The sequence below is a fragment of the Nicotiana tabacum genome, chromosome 21, assembly GCF_000715075.1.
Source record: "Nicotiana tabacum cultivar K326 chromosome 21, ASM71507v2, whole genome shotgun sequence".
Taxonomy (NCBI): Eukaryota; Viridiplantae; Streptophyta; class Magnoliopsida; order Solanales; family Solanaceae; genus Nicotiana; species Nicotiana tabacum.
This window is the reverse complement of record NC_134100.1, coordinates 6,017,765-6,038,264: the sequence shown is the minus strand read 5'-3', so window position 1 is coordinate 6,038,264 and position 20,500 is coordinate 6,017,765. Positions and strand designations below refer to the sequence as shown.

The 20,500-nt window shown below is 30.2% G+C and overlaps 2 protein-coding genes across 3 annotated transcripts; one reads left to right on the top strand and one right to left on the bottom strand.

Moving 5' to 3' along the window:
• The first annotated feature begins 2,711 nt into the window (after window positions 1-2,711).
• On the top strand, window positions 2,712-4,539 carry LOC107772403 (berberine bridge enzyme-like 22). Its single transcript, XM_016591904.2, has one exon. The coding sequence runs from the start codon at window positions 2,844-2,846 to the stop codon at window positions 4,473-4,475; it is 1,632 nt and encodes a 543-aa protein (XP_016447390.2). The 5' UTR covers window positions 2,712-2,843; the 3' UTR covers window positions 4,476-4,539.
• Window positions 4,540-5,065: 526 nt separating this feature from the next.
• On the bottom strand, window positions 5,066-8,304 carry LOC107772402 (putative cyclin-D6-1). Of its 2 annotated transcripts, none has more exons than XM_016591902.2 (6): window positions 8,016-8,304; window positions 7,845-7,931; window positions 7,619-7,714; window positions 7,328-7,532; window positions 7,103-7,233; window positions 5,066-5,709 (listed from the first exon to the last, which is right to left on the bottom strand). In XM_016591902.2, the coding sequence occupies exons 1-6, from the start codon at window positions 8,181-8,183 to the stop codon at window positions 5,515-5,517; spliced, it is 882 nt and encodes a 293-aa protein (XP_016447388.1). In that variant the 5' UTR covers window positions 8,184-8,304; the 3' UTR covers window positions 5,066-5,514. The 2 variants fall into 2 exon arrangements, with proteins under 2 accessions (XP_016447388.1, XP_016447389.1); XM_016591903.2 differs by having other exon boundaries at window positions 7,619-7,711.
• Window positions 8,305-20,500: the final 12,196 nt, after the last annotated feature.

Genomic DNA, 20,500 nt, shown 5'->3' with positions numbered 1-20,500 from the left:
CGTGACAATTTAATTTTACTATATTGAATTTAGTTGTATTCAAACAACAAAAAATCAAGAAATAGAGTATATACTGTTCTATTCAGTTCGACTGTATACATTGTATTCAATTCACTGATATTCATTATTCACTATTATACATTGTATTCAATTCACAGCATTCAATTCGACTATATTCAAACAACAAAAAATCACAAAATAGTGATATTCGGCTATATTTAAAAACTATAACATTTCGAAATACATAACTATATGCAAAAATATAATATATTTATACAAAAATATAGTGTATTTGAGTGTATTTGTACAAAGTATAGTATCATTGTATGACTCAATAGCAAAGAATAGAAGAAAGTTCGCCGGAGATGGCATTTTCTGATCAAGCAAAATACTGTATATATTGTATTAAAACTAAAAATGGAGATGAACAAATCCGGCCCTCAAATATTCTCCGGCGACTCTGCTTCAGATTTCCAAAAACTTAATCTGTAGCCATGGCCAGATTTGTTCGCCTACTCCATTTTCACTTCAGATCTATTCTCTTCGCTTTAGAAAGTCCACCATTGCCACCAAAAATGGCTGATACGATGGCTGCCTTGATGGAAAAGGGAGAGAAATTTGAGGGAGAAGAGACAGGATTGAGAATCCTGCTCGCAAGAAGAGAGAAAGAGCATAACGGGCGTATTTCAAGCCTCAGTGGTAGGGTATAAAATAAATACCTATTTTGCTATAAAATAGAAAAGGTAACGATAAGTAATAATATTTTAAAATTATTTTGGTTTATAATAAATAGGATGTAATAGTTTGTTATAACCTATAAGAGGTAAAATTTTCAAATATATTCGAGAAGGAGCTTGTTGAAGCTCTTACAACGTTTAATTAGCCTTCATGTTGCAATATTAAAGACTAGTCATTCTCTATTATGAACTAGGTTTCCTATATTCTACTCCAATGTTATCTAATCCAAATAGCATGGGCTAGCCAGTTTTCGTATTGGTAAATAAAAAATAGTCGGCATTTGCAAAGTCATTAAAAATAACACTATATATACAGAAACAAAATCTAGATAAAATATCCTAGCTGCAACACGGAAAGTTTCAGCATAATATGCTAAATTATGGAGTTTTTGCTTATAAACTTCTAGTATATTATAAAATTCAGCACACTATGTTGGAATCTCATATGTAAAAAAATCCGAACTCTAACATATTATACTGAAATTTTTTTCGGATATTTAAGGATGTTTTTGTTTAGATTTACATGAAAAAATGGCTAAGTTTGAATTACTTTTGAAATTGTGACTAATTTTTAATTTAATTAGTGGTTGTAAATCAGGCTATTTGTGATTTATTTATTTTTTTGGCTTCAAAGTGTTTGTAGATCAGTTTGGCATAAATTAGGTTAAGGACTTTAATTTGTCATGGCTGTCGAATAGAACCCTTGCTTAAAACAAATACTAAGTATAAGTTTTGAAGTGTTTAAGTTTCATTGTTGTTTCTTATAGTCAAATTTGTTTTTAAAGATATAATGAAAATTAAAGAACATCTGACGGTGAATTCTCTTCTCAACATAAATCGTCCAAACGTAACTCGCAGTTTGATGTTTTTAATATCATAGATTACTATTTACTAATACTATTCAAATGAAATCTCAAATTTTCTAGTATTTAAGATTAGATAATTTAATACAAGTCAAAGACACGAGGAAGAAGAAAAGTAAAGAGTGGAATACAGTTCACTTGAGGCCTTGAGCTAGATATTTTCTAATAGATATAAATTGCTTAAATCCAACATGGCCAACCAAAAATAGGTCCTAAATTCTGTAGAGCAAATACTTACAATTAATAAAAGTCAAAGGATTTAGCTCACAGCCAAAATCAAAATGGACCTTACCAGCTCAATAATCAATATTGTCCTCATGCTCAATAGTATATTATGTCTAATTATCTTTACTTTTTCAATAATACTGACAAAACCATATTGGTTCACGTTCACATCCTAATATTGTATTTTCCAAATTTCAAATAAACATAATTCGAAAAAAGGTCAAATATATCCATGTACTATCAAAAAAAATTTAAATTTACCCCTCGTTATACTTTGAGTTCAAATATACCTTTGTCGTTATACTATTGGTTCAAATATATCATTTTCCGTTAAGTTTGTCCAAAGTGGACATCCAATCCTACGTGTTACTGACATTTGATGAGGTGGATGTCACATGGCTTGACACCTCAGCGCTCCTAACCCATTTTATCGGTCCTTCTATTTTTTCCTACCGCCAAAATTTTGTTCCCCTCCACCACTATTGTCACCATTACCGCTACCATGAAAAATATTGTATTTTAAATTTTAGTCTTTTATATATGGATTAGGGGAACTGAGGTGGTATGCCTTGTGGCATCCACCCCATCAAATATCACTGTCATGTAGGATTGGATCTCCAACTTACACAAACTTAATAGAAGAGGGGTATATTTAAACCAACATATTTGAATCCAAAGTATAACGAATAATATATGTGAACTTAAGTTTTGACCGTAATGTTTTGCTAAATTTTTCAGTCAATTCTCTGTTAATACTGACCCTATTTATAGTTTATTCATTTCAAGTCTGACCGTAACGTTTTGCTAGTTATTTTATTCAACTCTCTTTTAATGGGAACCTTAATTTGTAGTAATTCATCTCACTATATATTATCGATCTATTTATGATATAGTTCAAGAAAGAGTCATCTCATTTTTTTACTTCTTCGTTCTTTCAAATTCAGGCGGAAGCAGAAAATTGCTTATACTGAATTTTCTAACAGCAGCTTAGCTTAGTAACTTTAACTCTTCCAAAAAAATGGGAAGACTTCAACTTTTTTCATGTTTGTTAGTTTCATTCTTGTTATTAATAGAAACTAATGCTCAACAAGAGTTTTTGCAGTGTATTTATAGTCATTCTTCAGACAATATCAAGAAACATATACACTTTCCAAATTCACCTACATATTCATCTCTTCTTGAATATGCACAGAAAAATCCCAGGTGGCTAAATTCCTCATATGCACATCCAATTTTAATTATTGCCCCTAAAAACGAATCCGAAATCCAACCTATTATTCTTTGTAGCCAAAAATTTGGCTTACAAATTAGAGTCAAGAGTGGTGGTCATGACTATGAAGGTCTCTCTTTTCGCTCGGTTACCAATACCCAATTCGTTATCCTCGATTTAATCAATCTTGATGATATCAAGATTGATAAAAACGAAGAAACGGCCTGGATTCAAACAGGTGTGACATTAGGGCAACTTTATTATGAAATTGCCAAGAAAAGTGAGATTCTTGCATTTCCGGGAGGATTATATCCTAGTGTTGGTAGTGGTGGGATTATTAGTGGTGGTGGAATTGGAACTTTGATGAGGAAATTTGGCCTATCCGCGGATAATGTTATCGATGCTCGTGTTATGGATGTCAATGGAAGAATTCTTGATAAAAAATCAATGGGAGAAGACATGTTTTGGGCTATAAGAGGAGGAGGAGGATCAAGTTTTGGTGTTATTTTAGCTTGGAAAATTAAATTGGTACGTATTCCACCTAAGGTTACTGCTTTCACGGTTCGTAGAAAATTAGAAGGTAACACTATAAATTTACTCCAAAGATGGCAAAATGTGTCACATAAATTTCCTAAAGATTTGTTTATGAGGGTTTTGATTCAAAATATGGGATTTGGAAATGAAAAAATAGTCCAAGTTTCTTTTCAAGGTCTATTTCTTGGGAGAGCGAGTGAGGTAACCCCTTTATTGAATCAAACGTTCCCCGAATTCGGGTTAGTCTCAAAAGATTGTTTTCAAGATCCAACGATGAACTGCAGTGAATTGCCTTGCATAAAGAAAGAATGCTTTGAAGTACCCTGGATTCGCGCAACATTGTATTTTGCATCTAAGAGAACGAACGATTCAATTGATTTTTTAGTGAACAATATGGTATCACAAACCAAGAATTACCAAAAGGCGACGTCTGATTTCGTGAAAACTCCAATGCAAGAAGAGGTATGGGGAATGATAAAAGGTATGTTTTTAGAAGAAGAAAGGCCTATGATAATATTGGATCCGTTGGGTGGAAAATTGGATGAAATTTCAGAATTTGAACTTCCATTCCCTCATAGGAAGGGAAATTTGTTCAATATTCAGTATATGGTGAATTGGGGTGATAATAGTGAAAGTATAGCTAGCAAGAAGATTAAATGGTTGAGGGAACTAAATGAGAAAATGAAGCCATTTCTGTCACATTGTCCTAGAACTGCTTATCTTAATTATAGAGATCTTGATTTTGGGACCAATGATGGAGTATATAGCTATTCAAAGGCTAAAGTTTGGGGTGCAAAGTATTTCAATGAAAACTTTGAGAGGTTAGCAAAGGTGAAGAGCAAAGTGGATCCTGGCAATTTTTTCAGATTTGAACAGAGTATTCCACCTTTTAGTGTATCAACTTAAAAGATAGGTAAATGGAGTAAAAATTCACTTCAAGCTTTCCACATAACTACACTTGTTGGGAGATTGATTAAATGGACCATTACAAATGTTCTTATTCATCATATGCTCTTGTCGTGGGAAATCAGCAAAATAAAACACAAGTAATCGATAAATAAAACACGAGAAATCTTTGTGGAGTCATGTTCTTCGATTCAAATTATAACTGGTCATATGAGATCATTTTCTCACACCTTTCTTCTTATTGATGTTGTTACTTCTCTCTCTTTACTATTTCTTTCCCTTCCTAACCTAATTTAAGTAGTGTAAACCATCAATTTAAAGATGTTTGGTTGCACATGGGCAATAAAAATTTGGTAGATTTGTTTGTGTAGTCCATTTACAAATACTATTTTAGTTATATGACTTTTTTCATAGGAGATCTGTAATTAAAATATAAGAAATTCTTGTAGAGTCATTTTTATAACCACTCAAACAAAAATAGTAATATTTTGAGCTTTAACAATCAGAGAGCCTGGGCATGATATTCAGGAAAAGGAGATGACAAACTAGGGTGTGCTTGAATGAGTGAGTAACTAATTGACGCGTACAGGGGAAGAAGCAAAGAAATTTTACCAAGACTAACATTGTTTATAACAATAACAACCACGCCTCGGTCCCAAATTGAACATAAACGGTCCCAAATTGAACATTGTTTACTCCCAAAAAGCATATATTACTATGAGTTTACTAGAGTTGTTTTAATTACATGAAAGAAACATCTCTTCGACCCAGATCAAACAACCCCACTAAAATTCACACCAAAGCAACGTACGTCTAATGGAATCCCATATCGGAGATGGATGGGTTCCTTGGACTCTTTATATGGTTTGGGCAATCCTCACCCTTTGAGCTAGCTTTTCGGATTCAGTTAAGCCCAAGGTCCATTTAACAGACCATGCCCTCTCCCACTCGAACACTATTAACTTTTTCCTGGCGCCAGTTCCCATCTCCCTGCTTTTACTGAACACAAATCTGAAATATATGTTCAATAGACAATCTTTTAGCAGTGTTGAAGCTGAGAGATATGGAGCGTTTGATCATTCCGTAAATCACTCAATCTTCGCCTCTTGCTGTTGTTCTCGTTTTCAGGACTTGTATCTTCATAATCAAGCACACTTTTCGGTGTGAATGAGCTAGAGGTCATTTCATTGATTGTAGCATCCCGCATTACAGCCCAACAATTCACAAGTTCCTCCTACAAATATTAAAACATTATACAGACTGAATTATGATATTATGAGAAGGACAAAAAAAAAAGAGTATAGAAAAAAAGTTAATTCTTATACAGTGACAGTATCACCAATTATCAGAGATTAACTATAAGTAGTAAATAAAATAGGTGTGAAAATATGATTCTGTAACTTAAAAAATTATGTTAAATTTAATTTGTGTCTACGAAAATAATGACAAAAATAGCCCCTTAAGTTTGAAGATAGGTTTAAAGTGATCTTTTAAGTATGTAATGAGCAGTTTTGGTACTTTAAGTTTGTCAAAAGTTAACAATTCTGGTCTTCGTCAAATATTTAACAAACTTTATATGTTAGATTTGACGGGAACTGTGGAAAAAAAATTAGCGGGAACTATCCTGAGGTATAATTTTTGTAGTTTCTGCTATTTTTGTGTTATACTTTCTTCCACTGTTTTCATCAAATCTAACCAACATAAATTGTTAAATATTTGATGAAGACAAACTTAAATGACTAAAATTGTTCAGTACATACTTAAGGTACTATATTTAACCTATTCTCAAACATAAGGGACCATTTTTGTCATTTTCCCTCTAAGGTTGCAGCAGGTTATAGATAGGGGTGTTCATAAAAATCTGAAAAATCAAACCAAACCGAAAACCAAACCAAACCGACCAAAAAACCGATACTTTTTAGTTTGGTTTGGTTTTGGTTTTGAAATTTAAAAACCGATCAAATTTGGTTTGGTTTTGATTTTAATAAAAAAAATAACCTAACCAAACCAAATATAAGAGTAGCTATTTTAAATTTGGAATTACACTTACACCTATATATATATATATATATACTTTTATACAAAGTTTTAAAAATTTTATAGTAAATGTTAATCGTTTGCACTTTTAGTACAGTTCTTTACCTTTACATTCTAGTTTGATTAGTAGTTTTCTTTTGTTAAGTGTAAGAATCTATTTCACGTTAAAAACAATATATTTTTAATTGAGTCCTTAAATTATTCATCACTATTTGATTCAATTATCATCAATATATCTTGGTAAATAATAGATTTTTCAAAGGGCAATTGATTTGATAGTGTTACGTTAAAAATGTGGTCGCCGAAATGTGTTTGGTAGTATATGTATTATATTTAAGAAAAAAATCGACAAATAACCGAAAAACCGATATAAACCGGATCGAGAAAAAACCGATTTAATTGGTTTGATTTGGTTCTAATATTTGAAAAATCAACTTATTTGATTTGATTATTTTTTAGGGAAAAACCGATCCAAACCATGAACGCCCCTAGTTATAGACCTTCTTTTCCAGTTTACACAATTTAAGTCCTAAACATAAACAGCACATTAAAAAGTTAAAAATAAAGTGAAATAGAGAAGAGAGTCTTACTTTATTTATATATTCGCATTTAGAAACTGCATCCAAGAAAAAAGAAAATTGCTGCGGAATCAACTCCTGAGCTGCACAAAGTAGCGCCCATGCTGCCAATATCGATGGTTTGTACTCAAAAAGCTTAACTTCTGTAATTAAAGCAAAAATTAACATTACTAAACAAAGATCAAAATACAGCTAATAAATTCCTAATATGAATTAAACAGAGATTTCACATTATACCGTAATGAGAATTGAAGATAATATCTGTAGCTCGGTCTTTGAGAGTTTGACTCAGAGACGAGTCACTGAGTTCAAACAACGAGTTGATAAAATCCAGAAACGCAAAAGGCGTGATAGATCGTAATCGCCAGTTAAGCGTTGTGAGAATCAAAACCTCCATTCGTTGAATGGATTCCACATCAAAAATTAAACCTACGTCTTCTCTCTGTTCAAATTGTTTCACTGAATTAATCAGATTAAATTATCATAAGATAAACTGCTTTATCTTATAATTATTGACAGTTTAATTACCTGAAAATCGAAGAGTGACAAGTTGATGCTTCTCATCTTAGCAGCGAGTGATAGGCTAGCAATAACGAGAAGCCGTAGAATCCATGGCTTATTCTGCTGAGGTACGTAAACAGGATTTCCATATCAGATCTTCAATTTTCATATTGTAAATTTCACATTTCAATTTCTCATTATAACATTCACATCAGACATTTATATTCTGTATGTGAATATGAAATTGATTTACCGGAACTGGTTGTTTGGAGAGGAAACGATCAATGTAATTGACAGCGAGATATGTAGAAAATTCATCTAAATTGTAAGAAAACCGTGCCTGCAAAAATCAACACAAAATTAATTATTTGCAGATAAAAAGGAGAAAAAAAATCTAGAGAAAGAAATTTTGAGCTGTATTTACTTGAGAAATAAGAGAAAAGGCATGGTGGCGAATAGAGAAGAGAATGTCAGTAGATTTGAATGAAAAAAAGGAAGGCATGTGATCGGACTGGGCGGCGAAGAGAGCTGAAACGGTGTCGTTTTCGTGTTCCTTTGAGCTCGTTAATGGATTCTCGAGATCGAATTTCATTTTTCTTTTCGGTCAAACAGTTGAATTTAGAGAAGCATAAGTGAATGTTTCAGAATATGAAAACAGAAACAGAGCAGCTTTGCCTTTTTTGTGCTTTAGAATAAAAGAAACAAACTTATGTCTTCGGCTTCTCACCAAACCTCCTTATTTATACCCTTTTAAAGGTTTTGAATTCCTGCCACGTTTGTCCTACCCAACAAAACAAACGTACAATTACTATAGCTCATGGTACATGATTTTTACAAGAACTTGTGCTTCAACATACATAATCTATATATATATATATATATATATATATATTAAAGGAATAAAGTTGTCATAAATAATTAGCACTGTGGTTAAGCCAAGTGGCATATTCTAAATAGATTTAAACAAATCTAATAAGGATTAAGATAAATTAGATTTGATCAAATTTAGTTTATGGAGGAAATCAATTTAGATTGACTCATAATTTTATACTAAATAGATTTTGAAAGCTTTCCAAAAATAAAAATTCCTATTTAATAATTATTTACGATCAACATGATTGATTTTATTTTATTTCACAATTTTTAATTTTTGGAAACATTATGTAGAGAAAGAAAGTGATAGTGAAATACTACTATAACAATTAGATATAATGTGTTCAAACAATTAAGAAAATATTTTTTACAATTTATATTTAAATTCAGTGCAATAGTTTAAGTTAAAAAGCATAACATAATTTTTGTAAAATGCGGTTCAATTTAAAACATAGAAGGATATGCATATTTGAATTTGGGTTTATATATATATATATATATAATTTTAAATTTTTATATGTATTATATTAGAATGGATGTGATAAAAATGGATACTAAATTCAAACAAGCAAAATGAAAAGCCACAACAATGTAATAATATTAAATTTTGAATAATATAATAGAAAAAATAAGGTTCAAATAAATAAAAATAAAGGTAAAACTTATTTAAATTGCGATGAGAAAGATTTTCCCTTTTATGATAAAAAAAGGTCACAATGTGGATAAGGCCACATAACTCAAGTCTATTAGATAAAATAAAAATTAAAAACATACAATAGTACAAATAGGTTAGAGATAATGTGAGAATATTTAAAATATTAGTTTTAAAATAATAATAAAGTAAATATAAAATATTTAAAATATGATTACTAAATTTAAATAATTTAAAAAAATGAGAAATATGTTTAATAAAATAAATATATATTTCAAGATTAAAAAATTTACATATCTATATATATTACATCAAAGGATAGTAGTGGATAATGATATTAAATAAAGTAACAAGTTAATGAAAAGTCACATAGAACCTGATAATACTATATATTAGATAACATAATTGTAAAATTAAAGAAAATATTAAACATTTAATAATATAATTAAAAGGAAAAGATAATTTGAATTTGGGATCAAACTTTTTTAAAATTATGACACCCAAACACGAATAAGGCCACGAAATTGAAGTCTTATTAGGAAAAATAAAACTCTCTCTCTCTCTCTCTCTCTCTCTCTCTCTCTCTCTCTCTCTCTATATATATATATATATATATATATATATATATATATATATATATATATATATATATATAGGAATAAAGTTACCATAAATAATTAGAATTGTGATTAAGCCAAGTGGCATATTCTAAATAGATTTAGACAAATTTAATAAGGATTAAGATAAATTAGATTTGATCAAATTTAGTTTATGGAGGAAATCAATTTAGATTGACTCATAATTTTATACTAAATAGATTTTGAAAGCTTTCCACAAATAAAAAATCCTATTTAATAATTATTTACGATCAACATGATTGATTTTATTTTATTTCACAATTTTTAATTTTTGGAAACATTATGTAGAGAAAGAAAGTGATAGTGAAATACTACTATAACAATTAGATATAATGTGTTCAAATAATTAAGAAAATATTTTTTACAATTTATATTTGAATTAAGTGCAGTAGTTTAAGTTAAAAAGCATAACATATTTTTTGTAATATATATATATATATATATATATATATATATATATATATATATATATATATATATATATATATATATATATATATATATATATATATATATATATATATATATATATATATATATATATATATATATATATATATATATATATATATATATATATATATATATATATATGTATTATATTAGAATGGGAGTGATAGAAATGGATACTAAATTCAAACAAGCAAAATGAAAAGCCACGATAATGTAATAATATTAAATTTTGAATAATATAATAGAAAAAATAAGGTTCAAATAAAGAAAAAATAAAGGTAAAACTTATTTAAATTGCGATGAGAAAGCATTTTTCCCTTTTATGATAAAAAAAGGTCACAAAGTGGATAAGGCCACATAACTCAAGTCTATCAGATAAAATAAAAATTATAAACATTCAATAACACAAATAAGTTAGAGATAATGTGATAATATTTATAAATATTAGTTTTAAATTAATAATAAAGTAAATATAAAATACTTAAAAATATGACTAATAAATTTAAATAATTAAAAACAATTGAGAAATATTTTTAATAAAATAAATATATATTTCAAGATTAAAAAACTTACATATCTATATATGTTACATCAAAGGATAGTAGTGGATAATGATATTAAATAAAGTGACAAGTTAATGAAAAGTCACATAGAACCTGATAATATTATATATTAGATAACATAATGGTAAAATTAAAGAAAATATTAAACATTTAATATTATAATTAAAAGGAAAAGATAATTTGAATTTGGGATCAAACTTTTTTTAAATTATGATAAGAACACTCAAACACGAATAAGACCACGAAATTGAAGTCTTATTAGGAAAAATTAAATTATGAGAAGAAAATGAAAATTTTAACAATACAAATTAAATATCTAGTGCAAGTAATTTTACTAACGAAAATTAAAAATTAAATTTGTATCTTAAATATAAATTAGAAAGAAAATTTAATTGCATATAATACAAAAAATAACTATAAGAAAACACAATAAAAATTTGAACACAATAATCTAAGAGCTTATGTATTAGTATTTTAGATTAATCCAAAGTTACAGCTTAAAATAAAATGATATTATTTTGGTTATAGGTTTTAATGTAAAAAACTTATTAAAATTTTAATAGAAGGAGAGAATGTATAAAAAAAATAGTGATGATGTGATGATACTTATACTTTAAATTAATTTAAATATAAATAAATTAAATAATACTTAAAAATATTAAAGATTTATTTAAATGATAAAATAGTTTAGAGTAAGAGGATAAAAGCGTAAAAATATATTAAATTTCAAGAATAAAAGATCTTATATTTATTGATGAATATTAAAAAGATATTATGACAGCTGGTAAGCTAATAAAAAATCATATGATAGTATAACAATAGTAAATAATAAATAATATAATAGCTATAAGTAAAGAACAAAAAGAAATTGCGCAGAAATGTGATGAATAGGACTTATTGATTTTGAGATGAAAAATAAAGTAATGGTAAATTTTTTGTTAGAATAATATGATCTACTATACTCAAACAACGCAGATCACTTTACTATTTGACAGCAAAATAAAATGCAAGTGTACCAAAATCAAGGGGCCGGGTTGTTAGTTGTTACAATATAGAAAAATATAAGTTGACCACTATGAGAAATAATTTCATATCCTGCTTTTTAAATAATATTTAATAATTATAGATAATTTTAATCTAAAAAGATTATATTTTAAGATATTTGCATATAATTCAAATAACTCAAATTATAATTTCATACGGTTTGTTGTCCGCGCATCGCGCAGGTACTAATACTAGTTTGTTTTAAAAATAATGGAGTATTTAGAAGCTTCTAATCCTATTTAATATTATGGCAGCTTCTAATTAGTACAGATCGATATTATGAAGCTACGACTTCAAAATAGGAAAAACCAATGAGGGCAAGAATCACTTTAATTGATTTTTTAGTTGTTTTCAAATATATTAAAAAGTTTACCTTTTAATATTAATTAACAATAAAATTGACCGTATTTACCTTAATTTGTTCATTGTAAATATAACAAATCCTCCTAGGCTCTTTACTCTAGGGGCAATCTTGAAAAAAATAAGTTAATTCATTCTTAATATCTGAAAAAATTAAATATTGTGCAACACAAAAAAATGCCAAAAAATTAATTAAAGTGGACCGAAGGGAGTAGTACGTAGTAATAGATTAGGAGTTTTAAGTTATATACATTTCAGTACAAGATATTTTTACGAAGGGGAGCCTTGCAATAACGGTAAAGTTGTCTGTGTGACTTATAAGTCACTGGTTCGAGCCGTAAAAGCAACTACTAATATTTACATATCATTAGGATAGCTTATCTATATCACATCCTTAGGGGCGCGGCTTTTCTCCGGATCGTACGTAAATACGAAATTTTTTGTGTATTAGACGACCTTTCTTTTTGCCATATAAGATATTTTTATACCATCAAATAACCTTTATGTGTTGTAAATGAGGTTTACCTGTAAACATTTTTAGGTGATTTGATAAGTGTTTAACTATCTTATCTTCAAGATTATAGATCCCACGTACATGTATATGACTAAAAACTTAAAAAGGCATTTGCACGTTAAACTTCTTTTTTTTTTTTTTGGACTAATTTCAATATATTATTACTATCTCTTTCAAGTTTCCAACATATGCTTGGTGTAGTTAGATTTAAACAACCTAATCATGTAAATATATTTTAAAATGTTAGTTGGTAAAGCTTATCGCCATATTCACTTTATATTTTAGCCAATTTGCAAACTAGTGTAAGTTTTTCGAGTTAGATACGCTTGTCAATCGAAACTAGCTTTAATTTGACAAAACTAGTGCGGGTAACTAATTGAATTACATTCACATAATTGAAGGATTAGACTAAAATTATGAATACGTAAGAAAAATATATTTAGGAGATAATTTGGTGCTAAGTTTGTATCATATAAGTAGTAAATGGTACTCCCTAATTCTAAATTACCTTTAATTCAACAGAAACGATGACATGTTTAAATTAAACCACAACTTTTAAATGTACTTTTGGTATATATGCATCAAGAGTTTTTCTTTCTTTTTTCTTAAACGTTTTACCTTATCAAATAATATTCTATAAAATGAAACTATTGGAAAAAGAAGCTTGAAAACAAAAACAGTTAATTAATTAACAATTATAGGCAGAAAGTTTAGCCCTGTGGTGTCAATAAAGGTGACAAAATAGTTAAAAGAAAATAGTTATCCATCCATATTATCCACTAGAAATGGGTTGAATAATGAATATTTTAAAAACGGATCGAATGTAGATAAAGACCATATTATCCACTTAGAAAATGGATAACCAATGAATAATTAATGGGTTTAACTTTTACATTTCTACAGCCTCAAATTGGGGGCTCCTCAAGGTTGGGAGACTAGGAATCTCCCAAGAGTGATTACATTCAAGAAGCCATGGATAATATGGATGACCATATTATCCGTCAGATAACCCGTTTTTTATCCATATTAAATATGGGTCGAACCGGATAATTTATCCGTTTTTAAATTAACCGTTTTCGACCCGCTCATATCCCACCCGACCCGTATGTTTGCCCTAGTGTCAATAATGGCCTCCATACTAAATATGTTATCTTCGGTAATGCATTGCAATTGATCTACTGAAGAATGTATAAGAGGAAAGAATTGCAAAGGTTGTAATGGTCAAAACAAAGAACATTGAACTGTATGGGGTCCTCCGCAAACCTTTTACTTAACATTAAAAAGAATTTAGAACAAGAAACAAGAAATAATCATATAGATGAATCAGAGTCTGACATTAGCAGAATTAAATATAGGAGATATCTTACTAGCTAGAATATATTTATTGAGGAATAGAAAGTAGTTCTAGTGACCAACAAAGGTAGTGGTGGAGTGGTTCAGTGGAATGGTTCATCTTTAACCAGAAGTCTCGGGTTTGACGTTTGGATATGAAGTCGTCTCAGTTGGGGACTAATATAAAACTTTCCAATGCGAATCCGAATTTAGTCGAAGCCAAAGCCGTTGGCTTACTATTTCTTTTAATAATATCTAAGGAGAAGAACTCCCTTGGCTGCTTCTAATTTTTTTCAGATATTATTTTGGTCTAGATCAATCTAATGCATTGTTTGCTCAGTCAGCTCTCTCCACTATGCTATTCTTCTCTTGCAGAGAATTCACATGCTACACCTATATATCTCTACTGTGCTATGTGCTCATTTCTAAAAGAAATTCTCTTTTTTTAATTTTTTATGAGATGTTTAATAGGCACAATATTTAATTAATACAGTAGAAATTTGCTAAAGATTATTAGCGCAACCAATCTAGAACTGTGAACATATATATATTTAATCTTCTTCATAGGACCATTAATATTAGTGGCGTATGCAAAATTTTATGCAAGCTAGCTATATCGATTTAGAGGGTGTTTGGCTAAGCTTATAAGCTGGTCAAATTGGCTTATAAGCACTTTTTGGCTTATCTACGCGTTTGGTAAAATTAAAAGTGCTTATAAGTTAAATGCTTATAAGCCAAAAACCATAAGTTGGTCTCCCCCAACTTATCAAATTTCAACTTATAAGCACTTTAGGTTTGACCAAAATATTTACTATTTTATCCCTAAAATAATTCTTTTTAAACAAAACTCTTCGTATACCCAATTCTTCAGCCGTTTATTATTAATTTCAGCACTTTTATCCAAACATGTAACTGCTTATTTTTTAAATCAGCTTCAGCACTTAAAAGTACTTTTCAGCACCTAATACTTATCAGCTACTTAAATCAGCTAAGCCAAACGCGCTCTTATTCCATTATTGAGTTAGTACACTAGTTTAGTTTTAAGATTGTGAGGTTTAATGAGGCTTTTTTCTTTTTCTAATATAATATCTACTTTGCATTACTCCCTCTGTTTTAATTTATGTGAACATGTTTGACTGGACACGGAATTTAAGAAAAAATGAAGACTTTTGGAATTTGTGGTCCTAAACAAGTCAAAAATGGGCCCAGAGTATTTGTATGGTTATAAAAACCTCTCATTAAGGGTAGAATTGTAAGTTTAAGCTAAATTGTTACCAAATTTAAAAAAGGGTCATTCTTTTTGGAACGGACCAAAAAGGAAATAAATTCACATAAACTCGAACGGAAGGAGTATTATTTAAGCATTGTCCTGCATATATATACTCCTAAATTTTAGGAACTCATCAACGTAATTAAATACATACAATCTAATAAAAAAATTCATCAAAATATTGTTGGATGACACCACTTGAAACAACGTGTGTACGAAATATAATGTATTGTTCTTCATCCGGCCTCTAATGAATTTGCGGAAAATGTCTACATAATTGATTATTTATAAGGTTTATTACAGATAAATCTTTATGATATATATTAATATAACCATATATAAACAATGACTAATATGTTATAATATGTTAATCTATACTAATTATAAAACTTTACTCTACCATTACATATAATTTAATTAATTCGTATTACTAACTCGAACAATTCTCATGCACAACAATTTGTTTAGGTATATGTATCTTTATTCAATGGCGGATGGAGAACATGAGTATCAGTTTCATAATGAACCCAACGTTCTCAATACAAAACATAGAAATATATGTAAAAAATTACTAAAATTTTTAAAAATAATTGATTTTGATTCCATAATTCTAAATATGTAATGAGTTAAGGCCCGTTTGGCCGTAAAAAAAATTCACTTTTTTCACTGAGGTTTGTCTCGTCTAATCGAGATTTACCTAAACTCAGTTGGACTCTAAACCACCATCAGCAAGGCTGACACAAGCAACGCCGGCTGAAGGGTAAAGCAGCCCAAGCAGTGGCTTTAGGCCCCCAAATTTGGGGAGCCCCATTTTTTATTGACACAAATTTTATGAATTATTTTTTATATAAAAAAATTGATTATCTTAAAGTTAAAAGGTATAACTTTTTTTACAAAAAGGAAAAAAAAAATTATTTGTTACTGGTATTGACCCTTGAGTTTGAATAACCCGAAGCATATAAAAATATTGACTTAACCTTGATTAAAACACAATAGTCACTCTGACATGATAATTTAGGCTTATTTTTTAAATTATATAGAATTAAAGAAAATATTATAAGTATAAGATAAAACTCTAATTGATATACTTAATAAGATAACATGACTTGATTTTTTTTAATGCTTATATTCCTTATAGAATAAAATATACTATAATAATTGCATCCGGGAAAGAAGTTTTACCAAATTAAAATTGATAAAATCTTGTATATGATCAACAGTGTCTCACGAGAAGCTAACTGAATCAAATTAGCAGTATTATCAGTTGAAAAAGAATTATTAAAATAACTCGATTAAAGAAAATTATTAATAATTTTTCATCTAATTAAGTTAGAAAAATATACTTCAAATAAAAATATATAATTTTTGTAAAAAAAAATTAAGGCCTATTATCAAATTTTTGCTTTAGGCCACCAACAATGTTGAGCCGCCCCTGCCACAAGAGGGGGCATTTGCATCTATACGCGCTTTTTGGGTCACGTTTTAACTTGTGTCCGCTTTGCAAAAATATATTGCAAGCGTACCCACTTTTTCGCGTAACTTCAGCATACGGGACTGAAGTAGCAAAGGCAATCACGCAAAACATCAGCATTCTAGTAGACGGGACTGAAGTAGCAAGTGTGCTGAACCAAGTGTGCTGAAGTTTTTGTTTGTAATTGCTGAACTTAAGCATAGTAGCTGAAGTTTTGTTCTCTATTTGCTGAAGTTTTTGTTTGTAATTGCTGAAGTTTTTGTTTTTGTAACTGGCGAACTTCAGAGATGAAGTTTTTGTTTTGTAACTGGCGAACTTCAGCTGAAGCTGAAGTTTTTGTTTAACTTCAGCTCTAGAGTCTTCTTCCCTTCATAATGATACTGTCACGAAAACATGAAAATAGCTGCTTTACTGTTACATAAAGCATTCAATAGCAAGGATACCTCATCTTATAACTGTCTAATCGGACCAATTATTTAGATGATTAGTTCAACAACTAAACCATCCAAAGGATCTGTTAATCAATATTTGATAAAGCAAGAAACTTTTTAATAATTTATATAAACCAATATGATGTTGCTAGTGCCATGCATTATCAAATAAGATATGTAGCTTCGTCATTTAACATATCATCTATTGCCACCATTCAATCAAGCAACAAGACTTCGATATTCTTCGGAGAGGCATTTATGATGCGAAATTGCACTGTATATTCCTATTTTTTCTTATTTATTTCTTCTGCACTGACAGAAATACAATTTGTGCAGTGCGACTTCAGAAAGAGATTGAGGGCGGATATAATTTTGAGGAGGAGAAGGAAGAGGAGAAATGGGATTGAAGTTGTTTAAAAAGTGGATACAAGTTAAAACTTTTTTTAAAAAAAAATAGGTATAGGTTAAATGGGGGCGACCAAATAGGGCGCCTCGTGCAATTTTTACCACAAGAGTGACCCTGATACCATATGTAACAGCCCAGTCCGCTAGTGATATTATCCGTTTTGGGCCTAGGCCCTCACGGGTTTAAAACACATCACTAGGGTTTAAGACTTGTTAACTTATATACCCAGCATTCCTCTTGTGTTTTGCCGATATGGGACTCTGTCTAAAATCTGAGTGCTATAGTAGTGTGTACGAGTTTCGATAGAACCTAAGAGCTTTGGCCCAAATCATGTATTTCGTCAAAAAAAAATCTACTTAATATGTATTAAAAAATTCATAACTAAGTAAGCCGTCTTTTATAAAATCAAGATTCAAGTCATATCTAGTGTAGCGGTTATGGTTCAACTGAGCTCATAGCTTTCGCTCAAATATTATATTTTTGCTTAAAAAGTTATTAAATATATATAAATAGTACATTTTGAACTCATTAAATTAGATGAGATGTGATAGAATTGCAAATCTTAACTCATAAAGTTTAAATCCTGAATTCGCTTACCTAAGAACTCATAAACTTAAAATTATAGCTCCGCCTACAATCATCAATCGTAAAGAAACGCTAAGGCCAATCACATGATTCTCGGATGGAGTGGGTCATGATGAGTGGAAAGTCCTATTCTCATATAGCTCTCTGCCCCATTAATCAATCGTCATAGTCCTACGACTAAAAAAACACGGAATTAATTCAGAGAATAGTTTCTTCTCTGTGTGACAAACGTGAGTACAATTAATATACTGCATTTAATCACAAACTTGGGATAGAGTATACAGAAAGGCAGACAGGTTAGGATCCCACCATGTTGTCGTGTCATATATCGGAAATTTCCCATGTCAAAATCTGCATTTAAATCACATCATGAGCTGTTATAATCATGAAAATATATATTTATTCCCTTTAATCTATAGATAGACTATGGTCCCTTGTAAATTTAATAATCCGAAGGAAATAGCACTGGAATTTTCTTATTTTGACTAACAGACAAGAAGCTCAGATGTTATCTTTAAGAGAAATTCTAAAATATTGAGACCTAGAATAGAGAAAGATGCAAAGATTATGGTTACTCTTTCCTTGTCATAGCAGGGCGCATAAAGGGCAGAGGCTTTTTATTCGTACGCTTCATTCATCCAAAATAAATTTAGCATATATCACCACTAGAAATTCGATCAAAACTGGGCAAATCGATCGAAGTCGGTCGGTCAAAAATCCGAACATAAAACCGATCAAAGTCGGTCGGTATTTTAAAATATTTTATTTTTTCAATTTTTTTTTACGAAACCGGCCAACTTCGGTCGGATTTTTTTTTTTTGCTCAAAAATACGGGAAACTATTTTGTGTCCCGCAAAATTTATTTTTTAAGAAACCGACTCATATAAAATAATTAAAATTAATATTCAAAAAATCGATCAAAATCAGTCGGTTATTTTAGTCGGTCCGATTTCAGTCATATTGAAGTGAGAAATGTAGCTTCAAGTAGTTAGGGGTCTGTTTAGCAATATAGAAAAGTTAGAGGGGTCAATTAGTTCAGTTTGTAAGAGTTGGTTATAAGAAGTACTATTAGTGCAAATGTAACTAACACAATCCATTTCTAATACACGCTCATTTTCTTCGTCTCTTCTTCGTCTCTTCATCTCTCAGATTCCATGCCCTAGATGACTATGGTGATTGTCAGATCTCCATGCTGTTAGATCTGTGTAGCTCAAAGCTCACTAGTTAACGTGGTATCAGAGCGGCGCTCTTGAAATTAGAGTGTTCTCCAACGAAATTCACGACGAGATTCCGACGAATTGACAAAGCTACTGGAAAATTGATAGCAACGAGATTCAAAATCTGTATCAATGGCAGGAAACGAAGTAACACAGCTGGAACACAACCATCCGTTGTTTCTCCAGGCATCAAATGCTCTGGGACTAGTTCTAGTGCCAATTAAGCTCAGAGGACCAGAAAACTATGCACTGTGAAGCAGGGCAATGAAGCTAGCCCTTAGGGGAAAGAGCAAGCTTGGATTTGTAGACGGAAGTTGTGCGAAAAGCATGTATCGAGGTTAGTTAGCAGAGCAATGGGAAAAGTGTAATGCGATTGTGTTGTCGTGAATAGGTAGTACAGTTGCAAATGAGTTAATTCTGATTATCATGTTTGCATCGAGTGCAAAGAAGGTGTGGAATGACTTCAAAAGGAGGTTTGACAGATGTAGTCTAACCAGGATCTATTATTTGTGGTCAAAGATTGCGTCAATGAGACAAGGTACAGATTCCGTGACCACGTACTACTTAAAAATGAATGATTTGTGGAGTGAATTAGACATATTAGCACCAAAACAAGGTTGTGATTATGAAGAATCTAGACCTTCTCTTGAACATTTATCACAACAGCGTCTGTTACAATTTCTTATGGGTCTAAATGAGAGTTACAGTAATGTAAGAAGTAATGTATTAATGAAGAGACCTGTAGTCAGTATAAATGAAGCCTATGCTATAGTGACTCAGGAAGAAAGTCAAAGGGCTTTAGGAGCATTTGATGTGAACAATGATCCAATGACTATGATGGCAGGGAGGCCACGGTACAACAAATCTAAGAAAATTGGAATAATATGTGAACATTGTGGTTATAAAGGTCACCTAAAGAAAAATTGCTATAAAATAGTGGGATATCCAACAGATTTTAAGAGCAAGAAGAAGACTCAAGTTGTAGGTGGAGGTAGAACATTTGTTAACAATGCAAATGCAGAAGATACCAGCAATTCTGAGGCTCAACCTCATGGACATTACCTGACAAAGGAGCAGTACGAGCAACTGATAGGATTGCT

Excerpts from the sequence above, each read along its gene's own strand:
- LOC107772403 (XM_016591904.2), top strand. The coding sequence starts at position 2,844 with ATGGGAAGACTTCAACTTTTTTCATGTTTGTTAGTTTCATTCTTGTTA.
- LOC107772402 (XM_016591902.2), bottom strand. The coding sequence starts at position 8,183 with ATGAAATTCGATCTCGAGAATCCATTAACGAGCTCAAAGGAACACGAA. Across the intron at positions 7,932-8,015 it reads CCTTTTCTCTTATTTCTCAA|GCACGGTTTTCTTACAATTT; the intron begins GTAAATACAGCT and ends TGATTTTTGCAG. Across the intron at positions 7,533-7,618 it reads TGTCACTCTTCGATTTTCAG|AGAGAAGACGTAGGTTTAAT; the intron begins GTAATTAAACTG and ends CAATTTGAACAG.